At 48.5% G+C, this 21145-nt stretch overlaps 1 protein-coding gene across 1 annotated transcript in view; it reads left to right on the forward strand.

Annotated features, from left to right (window-relative positions):
* SRRM4 (serine/arginine repetitive matrix 4) overlaps positions 1-21145 on the forward strand; it is a 168471-nt gene that overhangs the window by 95463 nt on the left and 51863 nt on the right. The window contains exon 2 of the mRNA XM_004276750.4: positions 18539-18685. Coding sequence (XP_004276798.1) covers positions 18539-18685 — 147 coding nt within the window. The remainder of the gene's footprint in view (positions 1-18538; positions 18686-21145) is intronic.

Below are 21145 nucleotides of genomic sequence, written 5' to 3' on the forward strand. Positions count from 1 at the left end.
ATGGGAATAGAATCTAAAAAAGAGTGGAGATAAGTATAAATGATTCACTTTGCTGTAGAGCAGAAACTAACACAACTTTGTAAATCAACTATACTCCAATAAAAATTAATTTAAAAAGAAAGAAAGAAAGTAGGAAGGAAGGGAGGCAAGAAGGGTGGATTTGACAAAGGAATGGAGTCTGGTATTTCCTGGAATTCAGGACCCCACCTTGTGAAAGTTCCAGGGAAATTGGGCTTTGCCTGGTGGTTGGCCTTTTTCTGGGGTGTGGCCGTGACTGCAGCCCTCCAGGCGCCACTCAGTGCCTAGGCCTGGCGGAATTAGTGATGTTGCTGTTTCTCTGCCCGTGTCCCCTCAGTGCCCACCATTTCTGAGGATGCCAACCTGACTTCCAACTAACAGGACCTGAGACTCTACCTGAGGGCTCTCTCCAGCCACCAAGCCCACTCCACCCAGACACAGGGCAGGAGTTAATGCCCCTGGGGAGTAGCCTTCAGTCAGGACTGATGGGAGTTGAAGGATAAATTCTCCAGGTGCCTCAGGTGAAAGAACTTGGAGTTGTGTGTCTACACTGGTTCCCAGGGCTCCCCAGCAGGATTAGGCTCCAGGTCCACATGTTAGTGGCTCCTTCATTCCCTGTCTCCCTCCTCACTTCCCTACCAAGGATGCTGGGATCACATCTCTAGGGCTGCGTATAAGCGAATGGTCCTCCTCCCACGATAGCCAGGGGCATTTGCTGGTCAGCTGATTCTTCAGAAAAGGGCTCAGACTTACTGGGCCCAGAGCCAAGCTGACAGTGCAGCTGCCCAGAACATTCTGGGTGTCCACCATGGCTGTGGGTCTGCACCAGAGGACAGAAGAGCAGCTGGGGTGTGTAGATGCACAGCAGAGACCCACCCAGGAGGCTTGGCCATGCAGGGACACAGGGGGAAGGCATCTCAAGTGGGGAGAAGAGTGCAAACAAGACATGGAATTTAGAGTCATCTTTTAAAAGTCTGGAAAAGCAGTACTGCCACGTACCATGCACATCACCAGATGCATGACCTCACTGAATCCCCATCACAGCCCTGTGATGTAGGCACTATTATGCTTACCACTTTATGGGTGGGGAAACTGAGGCACAGAGAGGTGAATTCATTTGTCCAAGGCCACATAACTAGTATGTGGCAAAGCTGGGACTGGAACCCAGGTCTCTGGGTTCAGAGAGTCTAACTGGTTGTGGGGGGGGATACCTGGAGGAGAGGTCAGTGGGGGGAGGGGCTCCAGAACACCCAGGAGAGGGACTCGGTTTGTCCTCTGACCCCTGGAGCTGAGGAACTAGTGGCCTGGAAGGTGGGAAGGGGAACAGCAGGGCATCTACAGCAGGAAACCCGGGGAGACCCATGCTCCTTTTCTGTGTGCAGCATCCTCAGGGCACACCGGCTGCCCTTCAGTACCTGCCCATCTTGGAGAAATCTCTGTTACAAATGCCGGTGTCCTGGGACTTGGGAGCTGTCCCAAGCAGCTATCTGTAGCCACACTGAGAGTGAGATACACTGCCATCCACTGCCTGTCCCCTCAGTTAACCTCTTCCTTGCTGGCTTGATTGGGCTATTTATCCAGTCAGTTCTCCCATTCAACCAGTATTTACTGAACACACTATGGGCCTGGCACCTTCCAGGTGCCAAGGACACAGTGCTGCAAAATGTTCAGGTTCTGTCTCAAAGGCTTCACAGTCCAGGGGAGGAGAACAGAGATTTAAACTGACAATTTCAGTAAAGGATATTGTGAGCATAGAGAAGGTATATAAATGGTCTAAGTAGTCAGGGAAGTCTTCCTGGACGAGGTGGCATTGTAAGTTGAAATCGGAAGAATGGACAGGAGGAAAACTGGACAGTTTGAAGGAGGCAAGGTGAGTGATGCCATTTCTTAATTAGTAAGAAATAAGCACTGTTCTAAGAGCTTTACATGTATTCGCTGTTAATCCCTGAAATAACCCTATGAGGCAGGTACTCTTATTATCCACATCTTATAGATGAAGCTCTGAGGCCCAGAGGGGTGAAGTCAATTGCTCAAGGTCCCAGAGTGGCAGGACAAGGGTTTGAACCCAGCAATCTGGCACAGGCCGCGCCCTTAAGTTTCACGCTCTGCTGCATCTGGATGCAGGGGCTGTTCAGGGCTGTGCAGGGATGTCAGATGGTTTGCACACAGTGAGTGAGAGAGCAGCGGAGCATGACACACCAGGAGAGGCCAGCTGGGGCTGTGGACCTTGAAGGCCCATGAGAGCCACATCAAGGAGTTTGGACTTGCTTCTTGGGGCTCTGAAGACAGAAGTGATGTGATTGAATCTGCGTTTTGGAAGAGAACCCTGCCTGCTGCATGGAGAGTGGGCGGGGCGGGGCCGGGGTGAACAAGGAAGCCGTTGCAGTTGTCTGGGTGAGAGATGATGAGGGCTTGGACCAGGGAGGTGGCAGTGGAGGTGGAGAGGAGATGGGTGCTGAGATGTTTTGAAATTGAAATGGTGAAGATCTGCTGATGGGCTGGATATGAGAGTGAGAGAAAGAGGGGGTCCGGGGGGATGGCCGGTTGCTGCTTGCCTAAGAAGGTAGAAGGTGGAGCTGGAGAACAGGTGGTGGGGGTGGCGATGTGTTGAGGTTTGGACAGGTGAGTCTCAGGAGCCGATAGGACTTCTGGGAGGAGAGAGAGAAGAGACAGCTGGACACTCGAGTCTCAAGGTCAGAAAAGGGAGATAGCCAGGGTGACCACAGATCCTGGGTATCTACTGTCTGTGCCCCTTTTGATCCTCCAAGTGTTCCAGTTTGCACAACGAATTCTCTGGCCACCCTGGACATTTCTGAGCTGCCACACGACGCATCTTGACATTGAGAACACCGGGGTCCAGGCTCTACCCGCCTTATACACACACCTCTGGGCACATCATATATATTCATTCATGTGCAGAGTCTTAGCTGGATGCAAGTAAAAACGCGACCATGAATACAGTGGCCAGGGAGACAGCTTCATCACGGTCGAGGAGTGTTGGACTAGTTTAAAGGGCTTTGCCTCAGGCCTGCCAGACCCCCCGCACTTGTTTTAAGCCTCAGGTCCTACCACAGGGGCTGAGAGATTTGTACCAGGAACCAAGGCTCTGTCTAAATGCTACCAAATGGGTAATTGGCGGAGTCAAGTCATTTCAGTGAATTTTTTTTAACGGCATGGTCTTTCTTTTCCATTTAAACCGTATTCCAAGGCAACCAGAGTGGGCAGCGTTTCCCCCCATAAAAAAGAGGATGCCTTACTGCAGATCCACAAAGGCACGTCCGCTCTGGGCCTATGCAAAAGGATGCCACAGGGCCTTTGCACAGGAAAGGGGCAAGTGGGACAGCACATAGCTTTCCAGGTGCACTTTGCATCTCTATCAGCATAGAGCAAAATATCTGTAGAAAGAAACCAGGGCTTTGGTTAGATGGTTGACCCCTAAGGGCAATCAACACTCTAAAACAGGATTCTGAACCTAGGAAAGATCCTTCTCAAACCCCTTGCCACCGGTTTCTTTTGAAGGCTCTGTGTCTCTCACTCGGTAGAGTCCTTGGGGACACAAGTCGGGAGGCAGCTTTTCCACAGACGTCCAATCTCTGTCTCAACACACCCATCACACATCTATAGAAGGACACGACATTTTCTGGTCCCATTGCATGGTGCTTTCAGAGGCCCAAAGCAGGAAGCACTGTTGGGGTCCAAGGGGTCCACAAGAGGCCCCCACAGTGCTCAGCCCTAGAGGTACAGTGGGGGAAGGGGTTAAGACCATGGGTTCTGGAAACAGACTGCCTGGGTTCAAATTCCACCTCCACCCCCAGTTATCGGGATCTCCTCTTGCCTCAGTTTTTTCATTGGTAAGATGCGGTTGATCATTGTACCAGCCTCAAATAATTGTGGTGACAAATATCAGAGCAAACAAATGCCAGGCGCTTAGAACAGTGCTGGCACACAGCTGCTGTTTCAGGAACATCTGCTCTTATTGCTAGTAGTATTAGCATTTATAGTAGTGCCATCAGTTATAATCCAACCTAGAAGTGGGTGCAGGTGGAAGAAACCAGGAGCAGGAACAAAGAGAAGAGGGGTGGAAACAGGGCCTCTTGGCTGCCAGGGCCTTGCTCAGAAGTCCACAGGGGTCCATGGGATATTATTTCATTCAGACTTCTTTTTTTTTTTTTTACCAGAATGAGAAATGCAGGTTCTGTGTCAGAAATCATTGCAAATTCCAAATTAGTGAGGTTGCATGGTCCGCGGAAAGGCGCTGGAGGGAAAATTGGTCGATGGGATGTTTTTTAGCTGTCTGAGCAAGCTGGCTGATTGATTGTCTCCATCAATAGACTGTGCAGACAGCAGCCGGGGGAGTGGGTGCAGGAGAGCAAATAGGAAGGAGACAGAACACCAGTCAGCATGTTGGAGGTGGAGACATGGTCACAGTGCAAAGAGACATAGGGACACCAAAAGCTGAACTGTGTGGCCATCCTCAGTCTGGAGACCAGGGACACCCAGCTACAGTTCCTTGAGAGCTCTGGGCTCCCTCACTTGCTGTGTGTCCTTAGGCAAGTCACTACAGCTTTCTGAGCCTCTGTTTTTCTCATCTAAAAACAACCCTTACAATTCCCACCTCAAGGGCTTGTTATGGGACTTAAATGAAACAGTGTGTTTTAAATATCTGATGAGGTGTTGGCACAATGTAGGTGCTCAGTAAACATGAGGTCCCTTTACTGTAACACAGTGAGTTGAAGAAGTTGGTATACCCATGCTCCCACCTAGGAACTCAGAAACTGTTTAGAGGTGACAACTCTCATCCTTAAACTGGGGGTAAATGGGCCATGTGGGTCCCTACTGTGCCACCCCAATGTGTTCAGAAAGAGGCAAAGAGATGGGGACGACTTAGACCCAGAGGAGAATCTGACTCACAGAAGCCTTTGAATTGGACAGGCTTTTCGGAGGTCACTGGGGCCAGTCCCCTGTCTTCAGGGTCCCAAGGTCCCAGGCAGGTTGGAAGCCATGCACTCCTCAAAGATGACTGAAAGAATGATCCGTAAGCCTCCTCCCCAAGCAGAAATTCTTTCTCTGAGGGGAGCTACCAAGTCTCTTTCAGTGCTAATTGCAATTATAATAGTAAGACATTGTGCTTAGCTTAATAACTATATATTTCCCACAACTACACCAATATATAAGGTATTATCCCCATTTTAAAAATGAGAAAACTGAGGCTTAAATAGATGAGAGACCTTGCTCAAGGGTATGCTGCAAAATCTTGGAGCAAAGAGAGTGCAGAATTTATTTCTTTGGGGAAATGGGCAGTGGGGTCGGGGGTGGGCTGGGGGAGTCAGAAACAGCTGAGCTGAGCCTTGACGGCTGAGTGAGGCTTTTCCCGGCAGAGAAGGGAAGAGAGGGCACTGCGGGGCAGAGGGATCCGCTTGAGCAGACAGCGAAGTTGAGATACCCTGCCCCGAAGGCTATTTACAATGAATAATTCCAGTTACAATGACAGCTAACATTGATGAAGTGCTTACTCTGCACGAGGAATGGTGTTAAGCACTTCACGTGCATCACCTCTGCGAGCTGGACACTACCAGTTACCCCGTTCTGCAGAAGAGAGATGAAGTGACTCGTCCAGGATCACAGCTTGAAAACAGCAAAAGCAGCTTTCAAGCTGCAGTCGGCCTGATTTCAGGGCTCCTTGTGGCTCCCGGTTGCTCAGGTGCTGTCTGTGGCCAGCAGAGAAACCGCAGAGCTGAAAAAGCCCTCTGCGCACGTGCTGGGGGCCCCTAGCCGTCCCTGCCACAGCCCTTCCCCACCACCCCAAGCCCTCCTGGAGCCCGGGGACCCATCACGGTTGGTGGGAGATAGTCTTGAGGCTGACTGCCTACTAAAGATAAAGGTTTGACTTTTAAAAGGCAGGTAAAAATCCCAGCAGAGGGACAGACCTTTCCCATCAACTCCTTCCTCACAATTACTAGGGAGGAGCCGGTTTCCACAGGTGGTACAGCTGGATGCCTGGGCTGGCCTTCAGAAATGGGCACTTCCGGGTAAAGACAGAGGACTGGTCTCTCCAGAGATCCCTCTCTCCCACAGGAAGTCCTTTGTCAGGGAAGAATGACAATGGCAAAGGAGGGGCCTCTGGGCCAAGCCTACAGGAGGGTGAATGGGAAGGGTGTGATTTGAGAACTCACTGATGATTGGTGCGGGAACTTCGGAGGTGGAGCCTTTTGAGAGCTTTCTGCTGATTGGTGGAGTTGTGACCGGACCGGCCTGTCCGCTCATTCTGCCGCCATCGTCTTCTTCATCACCATCATCGTCAAAGAGGTCAAATAGCTTCATCCGATAACATATATTGGGCATTTGTTATGTCCCCATAAAATGTGCTAAACATTTTACAACCGTCTTATGAGACAGGGAATATTAACATACCCACGAACATTTGCCGTCCTCAGCTGGGAAAACATTGAAGGTTTAATGATAGTAACTTCCGCTGGGTAAACATAGCCTGGAAGTAGCAAAGCAGAGCTTCAAACCCATGTCTGTTTGAACAAATACAGTACTTAACTATTGTTTTGCATTTAGTGGTTTGGTAGAGGAAAACTTGGTCTGGGTCTGTCTTTGATGGAATTCACAAGAAATTAAGCCTGAGACAGCGATTTGGATGCACAGACTTATTGAGGGTGTGCTCTCAGGAGAAAGGGAGAGACGAAGCAAGCTAGGGCAGTACAGAAAGCTAAGAAAAGATGTACTTCCAGCTAGACTCTAGCCTCAGCTTGATCCCACAGGGAGCTCTAGAGTGTGAATTGTATTACCTTGCCGCAAGGGGAAGGTCGTTTGTACTCCCAAGTCAGTCGTTGGCTATGGGATGCCTCGCCACCCTCCAGGGGTGGATATAACCTTCTTGGAAGGGGTGCCTGTGCGGTATTTGTAGGCAACACTCACACTGACTAAGATCTGAGTAATAGCTTTCGCTACAGCTGCAGAAGAACTGATTGGTGGTCCCTGCTCAGCCCCTAACTCGCCGAGTGTCCTGGAATGTAGCACTGGCCCCTCTCTGGACCTCAGCTTCTCCTGGGTAGAGTTGCAAGGGCTGGCTTAGCTCTGACAAGTTCTGGCTCTGTGATCAGGTAACACAGCCACTGCCCCAGCCTGCAATCTCTGTTTCTGAAACCCAGGAGGAGAGATGGGGCCCCTCGGGTGGTTCCAACAACGTAAGGCGAGGTATCTGACAGCTTCCCCCGCTGAAGCCCTTTATCTCACTTCTCTGCTGTGTTATTTTAAAACTAACGAGCCCATGGGCTTCCCTGGTGGCGCAGTGGTTGAGAGTCCGCCTGCTGATGCAGGGGACACGGGTTCGTGCCCCGGTCCGGGAGGATCCCACATGCCGCGGAGCGGCTGGGCCCGTGAGCCATGGCCGCTGAGCCTGTGCGTCCAGAGCCTGTGCTCTGCAACGGGAGAGGCCACAGCGGTGAGAGGCCTGCGTACCGCAAAAAAAAAAAAAAAAAAAAAAAAACAACTAACGAGCCCAGACCCCAGGAGCTTGCCGCCTGCTCGCTGCCTGCTCACCGCCTGCTGTCGAGATTTGTGGCTTGTCCGCTCTGTCCTCTCTGCAGATTTTAGCGGTAGCTTACTCTCTGCTTGTTAGGAATTTTCTGCCAAACCTCAGCCCCAGAAAGGGGGGACGTGTGTGTTGTGTGTGTCTACAGGAACACAAAGTCCCAACTGCACCACGCTCCCCGATGCCCTCCCTCATCACCACCCCCACCTCTGTAGTTCCAGCTGATGAAAGGGTCCAGTTGGTTGTCCCGGGAAGACAGGAAGAGATAAATTCATCCCTGGGCTATTGAGAGAGAAAAGCCAGGACCCAGCAGCGAATGGGTAGCCACTCAGCTTGGTGGGGGGAGCAAGGCCCCAGTGTAGGGAGGATCTCCGGGGACACTCAAGGGCACCCTGACCTCCCTGCCCTTTCCCTTCCCAGAATCCCTTATCTTGAGCTGTTTGGTGAAAGGGAATCGGAATGAGCAGTGAGGCTGGTGAACACTGTGATCTCTCCCTGATATTTAAAGTGCCGCCGTGTGCCAGAAACTAAGTGCTGGGCATGCATCGAGCCATTTCACCCTCACAACCGTCCTGTGAGGTGCAGACAACTGGTGCTTTCACCAGAGAGGTGAGGGGACTCGCCCAGGGTCGTGCCTTTGAGCACCGTGAGTGCCCAGGCAGGGCCAGTGTGAGAAATCTAACCACTGTGCTCTGGCAGCCCTCCCCGGACAAGCAGCTCAGCCCCCTCTGTGCCACCTGTCTCGTTTCCTGCAGGCAGTGGTGCCCTGTCTCTACTCAGGACTTCTCCTCTCTTGGGTCACTTTCACCCCACATGAGAGTTTCTTATGTACCTACCCCTTGTCTTCCTCTGAACTGTGAGCTTCTTGAGGGAAAGATGTCTGGATCATCTTGAAATGACCCTCCACCAGAAGTAAAGTGATGCTTAGCAGATGAGTGAATGAGTGATTAATGAATCAGTGAATAAATGAATAGCTAATGAAGAAATAGATGAATGAATGCATAAACAATAAATGAATCACTACATCTAAAGGAATGAATTGGAAGAATCAGACATTTTATTAGTATATTTTAAGAGCCAGTCCGCCCGGCTGGGACACTTCTATCGAGCCATTTTGTTATTCTGAAACTCCACCGGTACAACTCCCTCAGAGCTTACCTTCGTCCTCAGTTTCCCACTTCACTCTAGCCACGTGCTCCTGGTTACTCCCCAGAAGATCCAATCTTCTGGCTTTCAACACCATCTAAATGCTAACATCACTCAAGGGCTTTTCCCCAGCGCTAATGTCTTCTCTGAACTCCAGTCTCCTGTATCCAACTGCCCACCTGCCATCTCCACGAGGGGGTGTCTAATTAGCATCTCAAAACTAACATGTCCAGAACTGAGCTCTGGGGAACCCTTACAAAACACCCCTCACCTGCAGCTGTCCCCGCCCAGTCAACGGCAGCTTATCGTCCCTGTTGCTCAGACCAGAACCCTTGGCGTCACCCGTGAGCAAACTTGATTGATTCCAACTTCAGTATCTGTCCGGAAACCGACCGCTTCTCACCACTGCACCAGCGATAACACCGATCCCAGCCCTCGTCTCCTGTGGGGTGCTGCAGTCATCTCCTCACGGGGCTTCCTGCATTAATCCCAGCTCCCTGGCTATCCACGCTCAGCAAACTGCCAAAGAGATCCTTTAAAACCTAAGTCAGATTACATCGCTCCTCTGCTTAGAACCCTCCCACGGCATCTCACCTCACTCAGAAAGAGCCAAGGCCCTGCAGTAGCCCACCAGAACATGATCTGAGCCCCCCTTACCCTTCGACATCACCCCCTCCTCTCGTCCCCTTTGCTGACTCACTTCCAACCTCAGTGTATCTCGTACGTTCCAACTTCAGGGCCTTCGCGTTGGCTGTGCCCTCTGCCTATTTTGCTCGTTTCCAGGCTCACTCCCTCATCATCTTCAAGTCTCACTCAAATGTTCCCTTCTCAGTGAAACCTTCTCTGATCACACCGTCTAAAACCACATTCCCCTCCTGGTAGCATTTTCAGTTCCCCTTATCCGTCTCCCTTTCCTTCTTTCTTTCTTTCTTTTTTTTTTTAATAGCCTTCTTTGCCTTCGATTACGCTCCATAGTTCATGCAGTTCCGCTTATTTTCTGCTCTCCTCTCCCCTCTGCCCATCCCAGGAGAATGCAAGCTCCGCCAGGTAGAGAGTTTTTTCTGTCTTATTCTCTGCTGTGTCTCCAGTGCCTAGAACATGCCCCACAGATAGTAGGTGCTTAATAAATATGTGTTGTGTCAGTGGCTGAAGGAAGGATACGTGAACGACCCCTGACAGCACCTCCTGGGACCAGTTGTTACTCTCTCAGCTCTTGAACCAAGGCTTCTGCTACTCCGGGCTGAAGGTTTCCTATGAGGCTGAGGGCTTCTTCCCTCTTCCCAGCAGATCTTGCTTGCTTGGCGCCTCCTCTAGCAGTAGCCTTAATGATGTCCAAAAGGGGCTCATCTAGCACAGTCCCTCCCAGGGCAAGAAAATCTAATCAGCAATTTTCCCTCCATGGAGAAATCCAAAGCCTATGTCTGCAATTCCAGCTGATAGAAAGGTCTTGCAGTTGCCCCTGGGCTGGAGCGAGAGGTGTTCCTTTTTCCTGTGGTGACACAGCTGGGTAGAATCAGGGCATGAAGCCAGGTCAGTAGAACTACAGGACCTCTGCACTTTCCCAGCATCACCTGATTACCCCTCACAACGTGGTCAAGTGGGAAACCACAACATTTTGGAATTCAGCCAGCTCCCAAGCTGGGGGCAGCCCTCATGTCAGACAACACCAAGAATCTGGTTCAGTCCCCTTCTTGGCACTTTGAACCCTCACTAGGCAAATAGGCAATCGACAGGCCAGCCTGTGAAGGGCAAAATGACTGGGTGGACTGGGGGTGGATTGCAGGGCAGTAGGCTTGTGTTCTGTGCTGAGAGTTCAAAACCCAGGCAGGCTGGGGGCCTGACCTGCCTGGCTGAGCTGGGTAAGAAGTGCTGAGCTGATTTGTCTCCATATGGTTCTTTTGTCTTTTGACCTGAACTTGGGAACTGGATGGGTTTTTTTTTTAATTTATTTTATTTATTTATTTTTGACTGCGTTGGGTCTTCCTTGCTGTGCGCGGGCTTTCTCTAGTTGCGGCGAGCGGGGGCTACTCTTCGTTGCGGTGCGCATGCTTCTCACTGCGGCGGCTTCTCTTGTTGCGGAGCACAGGCTCTAGGCACGCAGGCTTCAGTAGTTGTGGCTCGCGGGCTCTAGAGCGCAGGCTCAGTAGTCGTGGTACATGGGCTTAGTTGCTCCGCGGCATGTGGGATCTTCCCGTGTCCCCTGCATTGGCAGGCGGATTCCTAACTGCTGCGCCACCAGGGAAGCCGCAGGAACTGGACAGTTTTTGATATACAAGAGTGTTTACCACGCACAAATACACATGTTCACACACTCACATGCTCTCAGCCCTGGGAACTGAACTAAACCGTTCTCACCAGTTGCCTGAGGACAGAGGGTGCTAGAAAGCTGGATCAGTCCAAATCATTTGTAAAATCTACAACCTGGCTACTCAAAGTATGGTCCGTGGAGCAATAACATCACCTGGGAATTGGTTAGAAATGCAGAAGCTCAGGCCCTAACCCAGACCTACTTAATCGGCATCTGCACTCTATCAAGATCCCCAGGTGGTTCACATACACGTGAAGGTGTGAGAAGCACCTGTCCACTTGGCCCTGAAGAATCTAGCCCTGTCTACCTCCTTAGTCTCAGCTCCTGTTTTTTTCCGCTCTCCCACATTCATTGCAGCATTATTTACAATAGCCAAGACATGGCAACAAGCTAAGTGTCCATGGATAAAGACAATGTGATATATATCATATATGTATCTGATAGATCGATAGATAGGTGAAATGGAATTCAGCCATAAAAAGAAGGAAACCCTGCCATTTGTAACAACATGGATGGACCTTGAGGGCATTATGCTGAGTGAAATAAGGCAGTCTCAACTCTTACCTTCCATCCTCCACCCCAACTATCTCTTCCAACTTACTACTTCCTCTGCAGTTCCTTGAAGTCCATTGCTGTGTCTCGGTGCCTGGCCTTTGCACATGACCAATTTCCGTATATCTTTTAGGAGACTTTTCACAGCCACCTGCCCATGTTCCCCAGGCTGGATTAGATGCTCTTTCTGTGGTTCCATGGTTCTCTGAGCTTCTCTCCATCAGAGAACTGACTATACCATATTGTAATCCCCAGGTGAGGAATCAGTGTTCCTCTTCCAGGCTGGAAATTCCTTGAAGACACAGATAAGTTTTAGTTACTTTTGGGTCCTTGAAATCTGATACCAAGTAGGCATTCAGTAAACAGCTGTTGAATAAATGAATGAAATAATGAGGGAAATGCCAGCCTCATAAAACTTGTTTTCTTTCTCATTCAGTTCTTACTAAGCTGAGCATCGTGGCTCCCACATCCAGATGATGCCTCCCACAGTGGCTGTCTGGAATCCCTGATCTTCCCCCAAGCTCCTACACTTTTTCCAATCGTGATAGCAAAGCTCAAAGAATCACAGCTCCCTCAGAGGATCCCCAACCAGGCTTAATTAACCTTGAAAAGGCCTTGGTACCGAGTCGTCAGGCCGGGATATTAACAGGACCCAGACTGAAGCCCCGGTAGCCAAGGCACAAATTAGCCAAATCCATCTTCCCCAAGGGCTGGCTCAGCCCAGCGATAAACCTTGGGTTCTCTGCTGGACTCGTGAGCTGAGGGTCTGCGCCTTCATTGTCTACTGAAACGGGGAGACAGTAGGTGTCTGGCTAAGTGCAGGGACAAGGGCGGATCAGTCACAGCCCTGGATGAAAGTGTAGAACAAGAATCTTGGATGGGAAGCAGGTTCCTTTGCCTCCCCAGGCCTCAGTGTCTTCGTGTGAGTAATGGGGATAAGTTCACCGAACTGAGTACCTCACCGAGAGCCGTGTCAGCATCTGTTGAGACGCTGGATTTGCAAGTGCTCTACACCCGGGAGAAGCTATTAGTGGGACGGGGAAAGTAAGTGTCAGGGATGTCCCGAATCTAATGGCCAAGTGCCACTTCTATTTGTGGAACGTAAGGTTCAGGCCAGAGGCAAACACATGAGGCAAAAATCCCTGTCGTACAGGGAAATTACTAACATTCACCCTATGCCCCCACTTATTATTTCCTTATATTTTCAAAGTGTTTTCCAGATTGCTCTCCTTTTTTCTCAGCTGATTCTCATAAACAAGCAGGGCCTCTGGTGCTCTTGCCATTTACTACCCCTGGGTCTCAATTTCTCCATCTGTACAGCGGGGGTGGCCATGCCTGCTCCTGGGTTTCTCTGGAAGCTTACATGAGACGACGCAGAGAAGGGCTTAGCCCGGTGTCTGGCACGGAGTAGGTGCTTGATAAATGCCAGCTGTTGTTTTGATCAAAGGACGTGGGAAGAGTACTGGCCTGGGGGTCAGAAGGCCACAGTTCAAGCTGAAGCTCTGACGGGAGTCGCCCTGGGGCTTTGGGCAAGACTCCTCTCTTCTTGGGACCTCAGTTTCCTCATTCTGCACAGAGGTGGGCAGGGGCTGGCGTCCTCACTCCCCTCCACCGCTGTTTGTCTCTGATTCCCCAAACGGTGTTTAACTCACACTAGTGCTCGAGGCACCCAACCGGCTGAGTGAACACTTTGTTGGAGTCAGGAGCTTTGATGGGGGAAGCAGGGAAGCAGCTAGGGAGCCAGTCATCTTGGAGAGTTTTGCAGAAAGTTCAGCCCTCTTATCACAGGCTGTGAATCTGCTGGTTGCCATGACTACGGAGAGCAGCATCTAAGCTCCAGGTTGCTGATTAGCAGGAACTGAGCGGGAGGCCTTGAGGAATGCAGCACTTGTGCCTCCCTCCCTCCTTCTGTGAAGTGGAGTGCACTGGCCCTTGACTTCACTGTTTTAGCCGTCCCCTGAAGAGCTCGCCTTCTTTTAAGTATTTTTTTTTTAATGCAACATCAAAGAGCTGCGTGGAAAAAATGAGGCAGCTGCCTGTACTCCTCAGCAAGGATGGGACACAGAATTTTTCTTAAAGCCCTGCAAAGATGCAAAGCTGGAGGCAAAGAAGGAAGATGGGTGGGGCTAAGGGAGTGGAGGTACCATGGCTGAGGTCTGAGTCCACTGAAGTGCTGTGTGGCCTCAGACTGGTCCTTCTCCCTGGACCTCTGCTTCTTTATATGTGAGGAGAGGTTGCATCTGACCTGTGGTTCTCACATGAGATTGGTCATCAGAATTGATCTGTAAATTCATTCATTCAACAAATGCTTCCTGAGTAAGGAGGCATTGTCTATGCCAGGCACTAGATCCTTGGGGATTCGGTGGTGAGAGAAGAGACTAGTTCCCACACTGAGGAAGCTTACATTCTAGTCCAGAAGACAAACGGTTAGCAAATAAACATGTAAAATGGTCATTTCAAATAGTAACAAGTACTGTGAAGGAGGGAAGGCACAGCAGGCCACTGTGACGGTGGCCGGTGATAAGAGGAGCACGATTACATAAGGGGATAAGGGAGGGCTTCTCCGAGGAGGTGACATTTGAGTGAAAAGAAGGAGCCGGCCATGCAGATAGCTGGGGGAGGAACAGCATACCAGGTGGAGGGAACAGAAAGAGCAAAGGCTCTGAGTAAGGGCCCTGTTCCATCTGAGGAGCAGCAAGAAGGCCATGTGGCCAAAGCAGAGTAAGGGACGGGGAGGAGGTAGGAGATGGGGTCTAGAGGGACAGAGGCCAGGTCATTCAGAGCCCTTTAATCCCAATAATCAGTTTGGATTTATTCTTGACCTAATAGAAGTGAACTACCTGGGATGTTTCTTTGAGTTGCAGGTTCCCACGTTTCATCCTTGGAGACTGATTTATTATGGCTATGATGGGACCTAGGAATCTGTATTTTTTAAAGTTCCTTAAGGGGCCTCTGATACTGTGCCATGTTTAGCAGAGCCTGGACTACATGATCCCTGAGTCTCTTTCAGTTTTAAAAAAGCTAAGAAGCAAAGTATTAGAACACATTTAAAACAATCTTAAATGTTACATTAGGAAGGATTCCTTTCATCTTTCCCTCACCACTCCCTGTCAGCCTGGTAGAATCAATTCTGTTTTTGTTTGTGTTATAATCCCAGGTGAGGTACCCAACACCAGCAAGGGGAAGCCAGTGCTATTGGGAAAAAAAAGAACTACCACATCAGGGAGTGTCAAGCTAAGCTATAAGCTGCAGCAGCTCCATTATACCGCTCTCCTCATCAAACCATTGTCAGGGTTTCCATCCCTGATTCTCCACCCTGCTGCGGGCAGCGATGGGTGAGGCACTGTCCCTGCCTTAAGCTTTGTCCACCACTGCCTGGCAGTAGTATCCCCCAGCTTTCCCTGCACTGGGGATAACCCACGCCTCTATTAGCACAAGTCACTGAGACCTTCCATCCAATGGCAGCACTATTTGTCATGTATTTATTCACTGCCAAACTCCTCACATCGACTCAGTTTCTGCCTAGTGCAAGGTTGCCTCAGGCACATATTTGTGTCTTGGTTTCCTGTAATGCTCCAGAAAGTCCAAAATTCCATTCTTGTGTGTGTGTCCAACTCAAGACTCTGCTGGACAATACGCATCCATTGATAAACTCGCTGATCACTAAGTCATTGCAGTAGTCTCCCGATCTCTTTCTTCCCTTCCTTTGAGTGCCCGAAGCCCGTGGAGAGAACCTTCTGAAATGTAAGCCAGACCACATCACCCATCTCAGCCACATGGGACCCAAAGGTCTTCCATGACCTATGTAGCCCAGGCTTTGCTAAACCTGGCACAGTATCAGAGGCCCCCAAGGAACTTTTTAAGAATACAGATTCCTAGGTCCCATCAAAGACCTCATCTCTGATCTGTCCTCTTATCACTCTAACCCCTGCTTGCTATTCCTTGTATATGCCAAGTGTCTTTGAACTTGCTGTTCCTTCTGCCTAGAACATACTTCCACTGATTGCGGATACCTGTATAGAAGTTGTATATTACTGAGCAACAAAATACTCCAAATCTTTGTGGCTTAAAACAACAATAAACAGTTATGTTTTGCAGTTTCTGTGAGTCAAGAGTTTGGCTGGGTGACTGACTCACTCACCACTCTCATGAGATGGTGGTCAGATGTCAGCCACGGCTGCTGTCTTATCTGAAGGCTTGACTGCAGCCGGAGGACCCACTTCCAGGGTGGCTCAGTCACATGGCTGATAGTGCTGGCTGTTGGCAGGAGGCCTCAGTTCTGTCACATGGGCGTCTCCACAGGGCTGCTTGAGTGTCCTCACAACATGGCGACCAGCTTCCCTCAAAGTGATCAATCCAAGAGGAAGAGGCAGAAGTTGCCTTCATGACCTAGTCTTGGAAGTCACATCTCATCACTTTTAATTCAGTCTGTTCATTAAAAGTGAGTCACTAGCCCATCCAGTATTCACAGGGAGGGAAGTTAGGCTCCAGCTTTTTTTTTTTTCTCTTTTTAAAATTTATTTATTTTTTTTGAAGTATAATTGACTTACAATATTGTGTTAGTTTCAGGTGTACAGCAAAGTGATTCCATCATATGTGTGTGTGTGTGTGTGTACACGCACACACACACATATATAGATATTCTTTTTCAGATTATTTTCCCAAATAGGTTATTACAAAATATTGAGTATAGTTCCCCGTGCCATACAGTAGGTACTTGCTGTTTATCTCTTTTCTATATAGTAGTGTGTATCTGTTACTCCCAAACTCCTAATTTTTCCCTCCCCCCGCTTTCCCCTTTGGTAACCGTAAGTTTGTTTTCTATGTCTGTGAGTCTATTTCTGTTTTGTAACTAAGTTTATTTGTATCGGGTGTTTTAGATTCCACATATAAGTGGTATCATATGATATTTGTCTTTCTCTGTCTGACTTACTTCACTTAGTATGGTAATCTCTAGGTCCATCCATGTTGCTGCAGAAGGCACTATTTCATTCTTCTTTGTGGCTGAGTAGTATTCCATCGTATATATACCACATCTTCTAGGATTCAGCTTTTGATGGTATGAGTGTCAAAGAATTTGTGAACACATTTTAAAACCAACACAAACTGCAAGGTTAGTCTCTGATCCTTCAAGTCTCCACTCTCTTGTTACTTCCTAAAAAAGGCCTTCCCTGATTACTGTATACGAAATAACAGTCACCCGCTCCCATTTCCTAGCCCCATTCCACTGATTTATTCTCTCCATAAGTTATTACCAACAAATAAGCCATATTGTTACTTTCTTGTGTGTTTATTACTTGCTTTTCCATCTGTAATCTAAACTCCATGATCTCGGGGAAACCTGTGTCTTGTTCCCTGCATCGCCCGTCTTAGAACTGGCCTGGACACACTGCACGCACTCAGGGAATAGGCGTTAGTGAATGTTAGGTTAGCCTTGGCTAGGACAAGTGTGGCAAGAGGCAAACCTTGCTGGAGGCTGGGCAGAAACTGCAAGCTTTGAGTTATCTGAAAAGAGCCAGGGCAGCATTCCACACAGATAGACTGGAGGGAACGCAGGCATGGAAATGGAACCCTCATCGTGGGAGAAGGGCTGCAGGGAGGTGCAGGGAAAACTGGAGTTCTGGTAGCATGGAGTTGGCAGTGAGGAGGGCTGGGCAGACCCGACTAGAATCTCCATCCTTCCTGGGCTTGAAGTATCCCCCAGCTCTGCTTCTAAAGATGCAGCGATCAGCAGCTGACAGAGAAGGATGTGTTTTGCTGCCCTTCCTTCAATATTGACCAGGCTTGGCCTGCGCTCCTGGCAGCCCGAAGGAGCAGGGGGCTTATCAAATGTATTCATCCTGAGTCATAAAACCAATCTTGATGCGCTGGCTGCAGGAGCTCGGTGCAGGAGAAATGCTAATGCCTTTGATCAATGCTTGTCGTGGGATTTGCAGGCAGGGTGAGCAGGCTGGGATGCTCGCTGGATGGGGCCAGATCCACCTGTGGTTCTCAGACTCCTGACTGAATGACAGGAGCCAGGAGACTTGAGTGACAGCTTCTTCAAAGACTGAGTAACTAAGCAACTTCCTTTCCCTCTCTGGGACTCAGAGAAGGAGGTGGGACGCAGGTAATTTCCCTGTGTTATTTGGACCTCATCTCAGAGACAGAGAAGAGAACTTCAGGCCTTCATGGGAACTGCCGTCCCAAGTAGGCGTGCTCACACCTGCTAAGGACACCAAATGGGAGCTTTGGTTCACAGAGAAGTAAAGGGAAAGGGCAGTGATATTTCTTAGGCCTTCCTGTTTGCTTGTATTATCTTATCTTCACAACAACTCAACAATATATGGACTGATATTATTCCCTATTTTATAGTTGAGGAAACTGCAGCTCAGAGAGGTTGAGGGACTGATCCCAGGACCTAGAGTTACTAAATTGTGAAGATAGTGTTTAAATGAAGCTGTCTCTGTGCCATACACAGATAAGGCAGAAAAGTGGGATCGAAATGGCAAAGGAGAGTTTGAACTAATCCTATACTGCTTTGGCCTCCAGTTAAGTCTTGAGGAAGGAAGTAAAATGCTGGTTTCCAGCCTCTCCGTGTGATTCAATCAGGTTAGGCTAGGCTATGCTGCAGTAACAAGTAAGTCCCTAAACCTCAGTGGCTTAACCTAACTAGGGCTTATTTCTGTCATGCAAAGTCTGATGTGGTCCAGGCATCTCTCCTCCATCAAGTAGCTTCACCTTTTGGAATGTGTGGCCTCCAGAGTCACTGTGACAGAGGGAGAGAGAGCTGGAGATGACACACAGATCTTACTGCCTCAAACTGGAAACTACATATCACTCCCATTCAGAGACCATTGACCCTTGATGATGATATGGCCCCAACTTAACTCCGAGGGAGGTTGGAAATATTCTGACATCTATGAATGTTTGATGAACAGTAAGAATGTCTGTCATATCCTAACACTTTTGCCTCCTTATTTCTTCCCCTATAGGACAGAACCCCAGAGCAGCCCCATGGTCCCAGCTCAGGATGGACCCTCGGAAAAGCTGAGCCAGCCTCTGGCCACTGAGGTCTTGGGCTCCAACAGCTGGGAGAGAGGCAAAGCCTGCCAGGAGGCCAGTCCTGCCAGAGCACACAGGTGAGACCCTGCCCCCGCTCCCCTCTTCAATCTAACAGGGAAGTTCAGCTTGAGGTTGGAGAAATGAAGTTTGTCTCTCTGACCACTCTTCCTCTCTCGCTTTTGCAAGTTCCTCTTTGAGATCCTAAAATCAGATCAAAACCCATCTGAGAATTAGATGGAAGCTATGAATGCCAAGAATACTCCCCAAGTTCTGTGTCCCATTTCAGAGGACTCATAGACCCCTGAGACTTACGAACAGGAGTCTCTAGTTAAGAGCCTGAATCCTGAGGCAGTGGCTTAGGAAGCCAGAGCAGCTTTCATGGATGAAGTCTGCTTCTCCACCCAGGGTGCCCTCTACCCAGGCTGGCTACAGGCTTTAGTTAGTTAGGCCGTGATTTCAATGCGGGGGAAACAGTTAATCCTATCAGCTTGAAGAAGTGAAGTTCAACATCGGTTCTGGAGGCTTTTCCCCAGGAAACAGAAGAAAAAATGTTGTTTCCATAAGAGGTTGAAGGAGATGGAGAGAGAAGGGGAGGGGAAGGGAATTTCCATACTTTCAAAACATTGACTCCTAGACAGCCAAAGGGGACTTAGTGTGTTGTAGGGACTTGCGTTCAAACCTGCACACCATCACTTACTAACTGAGTGACCTTGGGCAAGTTTGTTTTCTTGTGTGAGCCTCAGTTTTCACAACTATAAAATGGGGATATTGAGATCTAATTCTCAAAGTCGAGTGAAGATTAAATCAGATGAGGTGTGCACAGATTCTGACAGTGAGCCTGGTATATAAGAGGACCTTAAGATGCTAGTTGGAGTCTCACGGAGCCGAAAGAGAAGGTTCTGGACATGATAATCTAAAAATGATGCCGTGTCGTCCATTCGATTGTAGAGTGTCCAGGCCCCTTGCTCCCTTCCCCTATCTGTGACCTGCTGTCTGACATGAGTAAAAACCACAATATTGATGATAAACCTATTGCTAGTGATAATCAAAATCATAATAATTATAATAATAGACACTACATTTACTGTAACTTGCTCCGTGCTGGCCCAGGGCACATCGCATAAGTAAGCTCCCTCGTTCCTTGTAACGAACTTAGGACACAGGTCTCATGTTTTATACCCATCTTACAGATGATGAAAGTGATACTCATAGAGGCCGCCCAGCTAGGAGGTAACAGAGCAGTAGTTCAAATCCAAGTGTGTCCGTTTCTGGAGCCAGCATTCTTCATGGCTGCATACTTCCCCTCCGCGTATCTGACCACTGTGTAGTGAACCACTGTATATGTGACCGCTGCATACTTAACTGCTGCGTGTTTAACCGCCCTTATGTCACTGTGGTGCACTTAACCACTATTCTGGCCCTACCGCCCCACTGTGTTCAAGGGCATACCCGGGAGACTGGTGCATGGAAAAGACGTAGAGGAAAGGCATTTGGGATTTAGGGAGGGGGTTAATTACCCCCCTCACAGACATCAAATCCATCCAGATTCAAGGGCTTCTTTTTTTCCTACCAGTATTTTTTTTTGAGGTATAGTTAATTTGCAAAGTTGTTTTAGTTTCAAGTGTACAGTAAAGTGATTCAGATATATATATTCTTTTTCAGATTCTTTTCCATTGTAGGTTACTACAAGATATTGAGTCTAGTTTCCTGTGCTATACAGTAGGTCCCTGTTGTTTACCTATTTTATATATAGTGTGTATATGTTAATCCCAAACTCCTCATTTATCTCCCCCCTCCCACCCCACTCCATGTTTGTTTTCTATGTTTGTGAGCCTATTTCTGTTTTGTAAATAAGTTCATTTGTATCATTTTCTTAGATTCCACAAATAAATGATATCATATGATATTTGTCTTTCTCTGTAGGGCTTTTGGGTTTTATCTCATCACTTAAATCTGAGTTTAGGATAGTGGTTCCCAAACCTTGCTCCCCTGAGACCCTGGGGTATGAGAATGAAGTGACAGTAATTGGCAGAAACAATAAAATCTTTCTCTATTTTATAAGACACATTTTTAAAAGGTCTTTTCTTTCTCCTTAAGCATTTATGCCTTAAATGTTTTCAGTTTTTCTCAAATTCCTAGCAGCTGTTACACTGGGAAGTGTTTATATGAAACAAGATGATTTAACACGTGTCTAAATTATTTCATCCATTCATCCCTCATTTGGTCACTCAACAAATGTTTATTAGGCTCTTACTCTGTGTCAATCCCTCGCTGAAGGAAAAATTTGGAAGTGGCTTACCGTGCTTACACAAGAGGCCTGTTTGCTTCCTGGGTATGTGTGCTGTGTTTTGTGCTTTATATAACACGTAAGTGTAGTTAACGAGCTAGGTACTTAATCCCTGTGATTTTTATTTTTAACCTGCTAAAAGTGACTCTCTTGAAACTGTTCTAGATATGGCTATATGATTTGTATTGGCTGACAATGCAGAGACCTTAACATATATTCTAATCACTGTATCGTTTTTTTCTACTAACTG

This window comes from Orcinus orca, chromosome 15 (genome assembly GCF_937001465.1).
Source record: "Orcinus orca chromosome 15, mOrcOrc1.1, whole genome shotgun sequence".
Taxonomy (NCBI): domain Eukaryota; kingdom Metazoa; phylum Chordata; class Mammalia; order Artiodactyla; family Delphinidae; genus Orcinus; species Orcinus orca.